Raw genomic sequence first — 10,856 nt, 5'->3', positions numbered from 1 at the left:
AGTAATTCCATGGGAAATACATATGTCTAAAAAAAAATTTCAAAAGGAGAAAATTGAGATAGGAGAAAAACAACACTGAAGAGATGTTTAGTAACCAATATGTAGAATATTACTCACCTATTACTCTGAAAACTCAGAAGTGTTTTCAATGATTGGATGATTTTCTTTTTAATAAATCTAATTCAATCTCCATTATTTAATTCAATTAAGATAAAAATCAAAAGCCTTAAATTGTCTTAAAAACTCAAAATTTTCCCTCTTATAATGTACAGAAAGCAAATGGACAATGAGATTTCATTTTAATTAGGTCTCTGAACCTAATTAGGAGCATCTGGAATTATTTCCATCATGCTGTTTTTCTGCATTTGACTCTGAAGCACCTGTTTAACAATGTTACCTAGCAATACTTTTCAGTTTAAATTAGAGAGTGTTACTTCTTTTCGAAGTCTGCTGATCCAAACCAAATATGTGTAGTTCCCCTTTGTTTTTTTCTTGTAAATCTGCTTTAGTTCTTTGTAGATTCTGGATATTAGCCCTTTGTCAGATGGATAGTTTGCAAAAATTTTCTTCTGTTCTGTAGGTTGACTGTTCACTCTGATGATAGTTTCTTCTTCCGTGAAGAAGCTCTTCAGTTTAATTAGATCCCATTTGTCAATTTTGGCTTTTGTTGCCATTGCTTTGGTGTTTTAGTCATGAAGTCTTTGCCCATGCCTATGTCCTGAATGGTACTGCTTAGGTTTTCTTCTAGGGTTTTTATGGTTTTAGGTTTTACATTTAAGTCTTTGAGTTAATTTTTCTTTTTGTATAAGGTGTAAAGAAAAGTCCAGTTTCAGATTTCTGAAGATGGCTAGCCAGTTTTCCCAACACCATTAATTAAAGATTCCCCATTGCTTGTTTTTGTCAGGTTTGTCAAAGATCAGATGGTTGTAGATATGTGGCGTTGTTCCTGAGGCCTCTCTTCTGTTCCATTGGTCTACATATCTGTTTTGGTACCAGTACCATGCTGTTTTGATTACTGTAGGATTACAGTATAGTTTGAAACTACGTAGCATGATGTTGAAAACAAGTAGCATGATGCCTCCAGCTTTGTTCTTTTTTCTTAGGATTGTCTTGGCTATATGGGTTCTCTTTTGGTTCCATGTGAGATTTAAAGCATTTTTTCTAATTCTGTGAAAAAAGTCATTGGTAGCTTGATGGGGATAGCATTGAATCTATAAATTACTCTGGGCTACAAATTACATTGAATCTATAAATTACTTTGACCATTTTCATGATATTGATTCTTCCTATTCATGAGCATGGACTATTTTTCCATTTGTTTGTGTCCTCTCTTATTTCCTTGAGCAGTGGTTTGTAGTTCTCCTTGAAGAGGTCCTTCACATCCCTTGTAAGTTGTACTCCTAGGTATTTTATTCTCTTTGTAGCAATTGTGAATGGGAGTTCACTCATAATATGGCTCTCTGTTTGTCTGTTATCAGTGTATAGGAATGCCAGTTAGAACAATGATCATTAAAAAGTCAGAAAACAACAGATGCTGGAAAGGATATGACAAATAGGAACGCTTTTACACTGTTGGTGGGAGTGTAAATTAGTTCAACCATTGTGGAAGACAGTGTGGCAATTTCTCAAGGATCTAGAACCAGAAATACCATTTGACCCAGCAATTTCATTACTGGGTATATACCCAAAGGATTACAAATCATTCTACTATAAAGACACATGCACACAGATGTTTATTGCAGTACTATTCACAATAACCAAGACTTGGAACCAACCCAAATGCCCATCAATGATAGGCTGGACAAAGAAAATGTGGCACATATACACCATGGAATAGTATTCAGCTATTAAAAAGGATGAGTTCATGTCCTTTTCAGGGACATGGATGAAGCTGGAAACCATCATTGTCAGCAAACTAACACAGGAACAGAAATCCGAACACCGCATGCTCTCACTCATAAGTGGGAGTTGAACAATGAGAACACATGGACATGAAGAGGGGAACAGCATACACTGGTGCCTGTCGGGGCATTGGGGGCTAGGGGAGGGAGAGCATTAGGAGAAATACCTAATGTATACGATGAGTTAACGGGTGCAGCAAACCACCATGGCACGTGTATACCTATGTAACAAACCTGCATGTTCTGCACATGTATTCCAGAACTTAAATATTTTTTAAAAAGAAAGTTTTCAAAAGAAAAGAGAACTGCGGTTAGAGATGTGGGTTAAATCTAATGTATCCTCGGAGGCCTCCCTTATGACCAGCAGCCTTCCCTGCTATTTCCTGTCTCTGAACATATATTTAGATAATGGAACGTTATACAACAATGAAAATGAAATACAACTAGAGCAAAAATAACAATATGGATGGGACCTATAGGCTTATTTCAGATATGTACATTTCAAAACAGGCATTACTAAATTGTATTGTTTAAAGACACATACATAGGGTAAAAACTATAAATGAAAGCAATTGCAACAAAAGCAAAAATTGACAAATGGTATCCAATTAAGCTTAAGAGCATCTGCACAGCAAAAGAAACTATGGACAGACTAAAAAGACAACCTACAGAGAAATATTTGCAAAGTACGCATCTGACATATATTTAATATCTAGCATCCATAAGGAACTTAAACAAATTTATAATAAAAAAAAATCCTATTAAAAAGTAGGCAAAAATTACCATGAACAAGTACTTTTCAAAAGAGGACATATATGTGGCTAATGAGCATATGAAAGAAAGCTTAATATCACTGATCATTAGAGAAATGCCAATTGAAGCCACAATGAGATATCATCTCACACCAGTCAGAACGGCTATTATTAAAAAGTAAAATAACAGATGCTGGTGAAGTTGCAGAGAAAAGGGAACATATACACTGTTGGTGGGAGTGTAAATTAGTTCAACCATTATGGAAAGCAGTGTGGTGATTCCTCAAAGAACTAAAAATAGAACTACCATTCGATCCAGCAATACCATTACTGGGTATATACCCAAAAGGATATAAATTGTACTGCCATGAAAACATGCATGTATATGTTCACTGTAGCGCTAGTCACAATAGCAAAGACATGGAATCAACTTAAATGCCCATCAATCGTAGACTAAATAAAGCAAATGTGGTACATATACACTATGGAATACTACACAGCTATAAAAAAGAATGAGATCATGTCCTTTGCAGGAATGTGGATGAAGCTGGAGGCTGTCATTCCTAGCAAACTAACGCAGAAACAGAAAAACAAAATACTGCATATTCTCGCTTAAAAGTGGGAGCTAAATGATGAGAACACATGGACACAAAGAGAGGAACAACAGACACCGGGGCCTCAAATGGAGGGTGGAGGGTAAAAGGAGGAAGAGGATCAGGAAAAGTAACTATTGGGTACTGGGCTTAGAACCTGGGTGACAAAAATCTGTACAACAAACCCTGTGACATGAGCTTACCTATGTAACAAACCTGCACATGCAACCCTGAATCTAAAATAAAAGTAAAAAGCTTTTTTTTTAATCATAAGCAAAAAATAAAAATAAAAAATAAATTTAAAAAAAAGCAAGGACGTGATGGTCATCAAGAACAGATGGTGGTGACTTCAGGGGAGGCGTATGATTGGGAAGGAACACATAGGGGCTTCTAGCGGCTGAAAATATTCTATTATTGATCTTGGTAGCAATAACATCATGTTTGCCTTATAATTATTTGTTATACTGTACAGGAAAGTGTTTAAGTTTCCAAGTGCTGCTACAAGAAATTGTCACAAACTTGGTGGCTTATTGTAAAATGTATTATCTGAAAGTTATGTACGTCAAAAGTCCAAAGTGATCTGATTGCTATACATTATGTGTATTGAAATATCACCATGTACCTCATTAATATGTACGGTTATTATTTGTCAATTTAAAAAATTTATTTTAAAAGATAAAAAGATGCAACTATAAACAAACAAAGTCCAAAGTGGTTCTCGCTGTGCTAACATCAAGGTATCTGCAGGGCTGCATTCCTTCCTGGAGACTCTGGGGTGGGAGAATTCGTTTTCTTGACTTTGCCAGTTTCCAGAGGCTCCCTGAATTGCTTACCTTGTCCAACTTCACTGCCCAGAAATGACTGGTTGAGACTTTCTCATATTACGTCCCTCTGACACTGAAACCAACCCTTCTGCCTACCTCTTCAACATTTATGGACCCTTGTGATTATACTGAGCTACCAACATGATCCAGGATAGTCTCCCTATCCTAAAGTCAGCTCATTAGTAACTTTAATTTCATCTGCTGCCTTGATTCCTCTTTGCCATGTAATGTAACCTGTCCAGACATTCTGGGGGTTACGATTGGACATCTTTGGGAGGCCACTTCTGTGCCTATCACTAAATGTATTATGTAATTTCTGAATCTACATTCTGTCAATAATGACACAAGTATAAAAATTAAATTGTGGTGTATAAATACAATGGATTCCTATGCAATCATGAAAAGAATGGCATCTTTTATTTAGTGTTATGTGTAATCTCTGGGAAATATTTTAAAAACAATGTGTTAAAACCATTATATAAAGTATACTATCATTAGGCAAAAAGACAAGAGGAGGAAAGCATTATCTAGATGTATTTGCTTCTACAGGCCACATATATCTCAACTCAAAGCAAAACAAAACAAAACAAGGGAAGGAGCTTTTTGTTATCTAACTAACAAGAATTTCTTAGTGACCTAAGACCGGGAGGTTTCACCAACTTGTTGAAGATAACAGTAAGGAATCATCATCAGCTTTTGAAAAGACACAGAGAATTGCATAGAATTTATAAGGAAGATAACATGAAATTACTATGTAAGCAAAGCCCTTCCCTGGCAAGCGTATCTTTTAATAACCCACTAACAAAATAAAGAAGAATGTTGTGCAGATGGAAAATTATACTATTCGGCTTACCCAGGATGTGAATTCTGTGGCAGAATTCAGAATTACGAACAAAACAATAGAGAAATCTGACTTGTTGTGTGATAGCTGGGAACCTCCTGGAGAGCAGCCAACCCCCTGGAATAAGGCCAAGTACGACATCTGCAGGGAGCTGCAGATGGGAGGGAGGTCCCACCACCTGCAACATGGGGGCCATGGAGCATTTCCAGCCCACGTCTGACACTGCTGGGCTAACATTCCTCTAGACCTAGTAGGTTGTGCATTGTAGGTGATGCTGATCTGCAGGGTGGAGACAGACTTATGTCAATCCAAAAACTCCTAGTCCATTCTGTATTCATTCTGGGGTCATCTGGAGAATTCTACACTTACGTGCAAGGGTGAGGTCAAATCAAACCAGGACTCATTCGTTCAGTCATTTTTTGTTTCCATTTGCTTATTTATTTAATCAACTTCTATAGAGTAGCTTAATTTTCTTGGTGCTAGCAGCATAGGATATACTGGATGAGTCCCATATATATATATAAGTTTCAAAAATAGATATCAATATATCAATTACAAAAACAGGCAAAACTATACTCTTTTGCTTAGGGATGAATATGAAGGTGGTAAAATTATACATGATAGCAAGAAAACAACTATCATAAAAGTCGAGGTGATGGTTATATCGAGGAAAGGCAGGGGAAACATCATCAGGAGAGAACACACACCTCAGGAAGGATGCAGGGTAGTACAGGCTTGGGCCAGGCAGCTCATCTTTCTGCACATTCTTAGACTGCCCGAGCCTCTTTTACACAGAAAAAAAAGTGACTGCATAAATATAGACTGAAAACAGCAGGGTGTAGCAAAATAGGGGAATTTTTGCACTTGAAGGGTGCAAATGATGTACATTCTTGCTGACAGTGCACTCTTATACTCTTCCCCGCCCCCCGCCAGGTTTAAAGCAAACACAGAAACCTGTGTTTCCTGGGAAACCAAGATATAGAACAGCAGAGGTAAGTAGCTTAGCACTAGCTACCAACAACATGAAAGCCATTTTTGCATTCTTATGTACAAATGAATGGCCATGGATCAGAAGGCATTGGAAGGAACCCCATGAATACATGAAAGACAAACAGCTGACATTATGGGCAATTCAGAGAACACAAGATTTATTTTTTTTAAGAAATGAAAGTTTAAACGATTATCGTCAGATCAATGAGAAGAAGTTGCATCCATAAAAGAACACTTAGTTATGAAACAGGAATAGAGAACAAAAGAGGTCTGGAAAATTAAAAATATTGTGGAAATGAAAGATCGCTAGGGAGTATTCAGAAAAAAACTGAGTTGAGTCTCTTGCAAAGCAATTGGCAAATGCTAAAGTTCAGTGCTTGACCTTGACTGCAAAAAAGTAAACATTCCAAGTTTTTGAGTAACACCCGCTTATACCTCAGCAAGAAAGTTCCAAAATGGAAGATGCCCTGAAACCAATGTGACAAAATGCTTTCTTGAACCTGCTCAAGACAGGCAAGGAAAGTTTCAACTGCAAAGGGAAACAATTCAAGTCACAGAGTAACTGGGTTTGTTGTTGTTATGTGTATAAAAGGGGAAATTGCCATTTGAATAGCAGCAATATACCAAATGGACTATTTAAGCTCAGGGCGGTGGCTCTGCACATCAGGAATGATGCTGCATGTGCTGGTCACAGGTCTGCTGGCGGCTGCGCAGAGCCACAGCTACACAGCACACTCCTGCCATCTTTCCTGGTTCATGAACATCAGTATTTCTCTAGGCATAGTTTTGAATTATATTTAGCGTCATTTCTTAGTAGTGTTGGATAATTAAAATCTTGTTCTTTGACAAAAAAATGATCAATCTTCCAGATCTAACACTGGATTCATAGGTTTTCCAGAAGAATAAAATGTAAAAATAGAGGAAAGAATATCAACGAAACAGTTCTTAGAGCTGAGGTGATGTGAGTCATCAGACTTAAATGGTCCACAGAAAGCTGAGGAGGATGAATAAGAAACAACCCACTTCCAGACATGACTTCATCACATTTCAGACCCCAAATATGAAAAGAAGACCCCTAAAATATCCAGAGATAAAGAACAGGCTGCCTATAAAGGAATGGACATTGAACGACCTCAGCCTTTGGAATTTTTACAATCAAGAAGTCATAAGGTCTTCAGTGCTCTGAGGAGAAATGACTTTGAACCTGGGATCCTATAGTCAATCAAACTACTAAGTGAGTATGAAGGCAAAATTAGGTATTTTCAGTGATTCAAGGATCAAAGTGTCCACTTCCATATTTTTATTTACATGCATTATATATATATATATATATATAATTTCTAAGGAAGTTACCTGAGCAAACTGCGAATGAAAAGGTATGATTGAACACATAGAAATATATACATTTTTTAAAAATTCCTGGATAACAACTGTTTGTTCAGGAGGTGACTGATCTGAATTAAAATAAGAAGTTGATAGGCTCTGAGAAATGTCTTCAAAGAGAAGAAGAGAACAAATTCTGACATTAAACAGCAGCGAAGAAATAAAGAATTAGAAACCACGGGGTTGGGGGGAGGGAATCAAAAGCTGTACAGAAGAGAGTTATGAAGCAAACTAAAATGAGGCATAATTGTGAGTAACTGGTAAATTGGTAAAGAAAGAATATACTTGATATAGACCTTAGGGACACTCTTTGAGTGACTGGGAATCAGCGCACTGAACAAACAAGATAAAATGTAATCCCAGAATCTAATAGGCCCTTTGGTGTGTAATATTTATGTAAGAAGAAGACTTAACAATGGTTATCAATAATGATTATCTAAAAGTGGAAGAGCTCACAGAGGCTAGAGGGAGAAGGCTAGTGGACTGGTTGGGGGTAACCTAGTTACAGGCACCAATATCCTTACACATCAAGAGATTATGTAAAGTTGATGGAACAAAAAATACTAATTCTATTCCAATTTCAAAGTGTTTGGCTTCACCTTCTTTTCCAAGTTTGTATCTCCTTCCTCCAATAGTGAGAAATACTGGCTCCCATCAGCCTCAATGGATTTACTTTTCTGCTTAATTCCCTGTATGTATCAAATCTGGTGTCATCATCAGGTTGCCACCCCACCTGTACACCCTCCTGGTTGCTCTCGCCTCTGCCAGGCTGCCTTTCCATCCCCTTTGGCATTATTTTGGTAAAACTTAGGAAAAAAATTAGTAATCAAATACTATAAAAGGAACAAAAAAATGAGATTGTGGGAATTTGTCGCAAGCAACATTTTACTGATCTAAAAGCCATGGTCCCTGATATGGTTAGGCTTTGTATTTCCACCCAAATCTCATCTTGAATTGTAATCCCCATAATTCCCACATGTCAAGGGAGAGACCAGGTAGAGGTAATAGAATAATGGTGGCAGTGTCCCCATGCTGTTTTTGTGACAGTGAGTTCTCACGAGATCTGATGGTTTTATAAGGGACTCTTTCCCGCTTTGCTCGGCACTTCTTCCTCCTGCTGCCTTGTGAAGAAGGTGCCTTGCTTCCTCTTCACCTGTCACCATGGTTGTACATTTCCTGAGGTCTCCCCGGCCATGCTGAATTGTGAGTCAATTAAATCTCTTTCCCTTATCAATTACACAGTTTCAGGCAGTTCTCAGCAGTATGAAAATGGACTAATACAGTTCCCATTTCCTCCACATACTGCCACAACTGTAAAGCACTTTAAAGTTCAGTCTATCCTAGAAAGAAGTGAGAGGGGCATGGCTTGGCTCCATAATTCCCCTAATCGATATTGTGCACTGCCCATGGCTTCATCACACATGCACATGCAACACGCAACACGTGCATACGCACACACACGTGCACACACACACACTCAGGCACCACGCTTCATGCTCTGGGCAATTGGTAACCTGAGTTTACTACTTGGCGGAGGTCTCTACCTGAAATGTCACAGTAAATGGTCTGTTGATAGAGCTTGGCTTCTAGTGGGTTAAAGCACACGGTGATTTCAGCTGATGAGTTGGGCCAGACATCACCTTCCTGAAAAATGTGATAGAATCATTAGAAAACAATAGGACAAAAGAAAGACACTTTTTAAATGTTATTGCATTATAACTCCATGAATTTTTTTTCACAAAATTGCATATAAGATATACAACATGTCTTGATATACATTTGCATAGTGAAATTACTGCAGTAAGGGAAATTAACACATCCATCTCCTCACATAGTTAACTTGTACGTGTGTGGTGAGAGCACCTGGTCTGTCTACTCTCTTACCAAGCGCCCAGCATATCATGCATTATCATTAACTATAGTCATCATGTGCTACATTAGGTCTCCAGAACTTATAACTACAAGTTTGTACCCTTTGACCAACATCTCCCCATTTCCCCCACCCACCGATGCCTGGTAACCACCAATCTCTTACCAAACTGTTTCTATGAGTTTGATTTTTTTTTAAGATTTCACACACATATAAGTGAGATCATGTGGTATTTGTCTTTCTGTGTCTGGCTTATTTCACTTAGCACAATGTCCTCCAGTTTCATCAATGTTGTCACGAGTGACAGAACTCCTTCTTAGTAAGGCTGAATAATATTACATTGTATATATACACTTCTTTATTCGTTCATCTGTCGATGGACACTTAGGTTGCTTCCACAGCTTGGCCATTGTGAATAATGCTGCAGTGAACATGGGGGTGCAGAGGTGTCTTTGAGATCCTGATTTCATTTCCTTTGGGCATACACCAGATGTGGGATTGCTGGATCCCATGGCAGTTCTATTTCTGATTTTTTGAGGAATCTCTATACTGTTTTCCATAATGTCTATACCAACCTACATTCCCACCAACAATGTACAAGGGTTCAATTCCAGGAAACTTAAAAAAGAATATTTTTCTAACAAATACAATAAAGCATTCTTTCACCCAGCAGGTAGTAAACATACACCTCTTGATAACTTATGAGGTGGTACAAGTTGGAAACAAACTTCAAAGATAACTTTAGTGAATTTATGAACACATAGTGAGTTACTAAGGGAAACTAGGATGTATAAGACATTTTGAAATTTATATTCAGTGTCTATTCACTGCCCAATGTGTTCCCAGTACCAGGGCTTCAGAGAAGCAGAAAGGTGTGGGCCATGACTGTAGGGAACTTATACCTTAGTGGGATGATAAACATGTGTACAAACATTTTACAATATATGTGGGAAGTGCTATGTCTCTATAAATAAAGTCCAGCGGGCTCACAGAGGAAGAAGTACTTGACTTCCTTGATGGAGGCACCATGTTCCCGACTTTTGAGGTGACAGCATAAGGAAACATTCTTATTCTATAAAAGCATAGTAACGGCACGAGGTAGAACAATGGCTCGGTCAAACCCTGCTTCTGCGCCTGTGTGGCATTTCTCCCTTTAATGTGAACCACCCAAAACTCATAATGATGAAACCAAGTTTTAAAATGATAATGCAAAATGCAATCTATTAGAATCTCCTTGTTAGGTATACTTTGATTAAATTTTTTAACTAACTATGTAATCTTCAGCCTATTAGCTTCTCAAGGCTGTAAAAGGAGATGCTGTTAGCACTTGCCTCAAAGGATTTCCTAAGGTCTGACAAAGTCATGCAGGTCAAATGCATTCCCCCTTGCTCAGGCAGAACTCAGTAAATAACTGATTACTATGATGAATGTTATTTTTGTGCTACTCAGAAGGACTAAGATGAAAGTATTGTAAACGGGAAAAGGCGTGTGGTTTTGTGTGATTTTTGTAAATAGGGCTAAATGAGCATAAATGATCAACACATCCAAAAATCTATAAACAGTCCCGCCAGCTAAATAGAAAACTAAGGAAAGGCAACTTGATAAATAATTAGGCTCCAGCTTCAGACAGTCCCTGGTGCATTCTCTATTTGCAGTCTGACTAGAAATGAACATACTTCTGGAATAAAGAATTTAGAAAAGA

General features: G+C 37.8%; 1 protein-coding gene across 3 annotated transcripts in view; it reads right to left on the bottom strand.

Annotated features, from left to right (window-relative positions):
* LOC108311670 (hydrocephalus-inducing protein homolog) overlaps window positions 1–10,856 on the bottom strand; it is a 225,281-nt gene that overhangs the window by 88,359 nt on the left and 126,066 nt on the right. For all 3 annotated transcript variants that reach the window (XM_017539206.2, XM_037742244.1, XM_037742245.1), the window contains one exon: window positions 8,829–8,928. In XM_017539206.2, coding sequence (XP_017394695.1) covers window positions 8,829–8,928 — 100 coding nt within the window. The remainder of the gene's footprint in view (window positions 1–8,828; window positions 8,929–10,856) is intronic.

This window comes from Cebus imitator, unplaced genomic scaffold, assembly GCF_001604975.1.
Source record: "Cebus imitator isolate Cc_AM_T3 unplaced genomic scaffold, Cebus_imitator-1.0 Scaffold117, whole genome shotgun sequence".
NCBI classification, from domain to species: Eukaryota; Metazoa; Chordata; class Mammalia; order Primates; family Cebidae; genus Cebus; species Cebus imitator.
The sequence above is the reverse complement of the archived record's forward strand: the minus strand, read 5'-3'. Positions and strand labels throughout refer to the sequence as shown.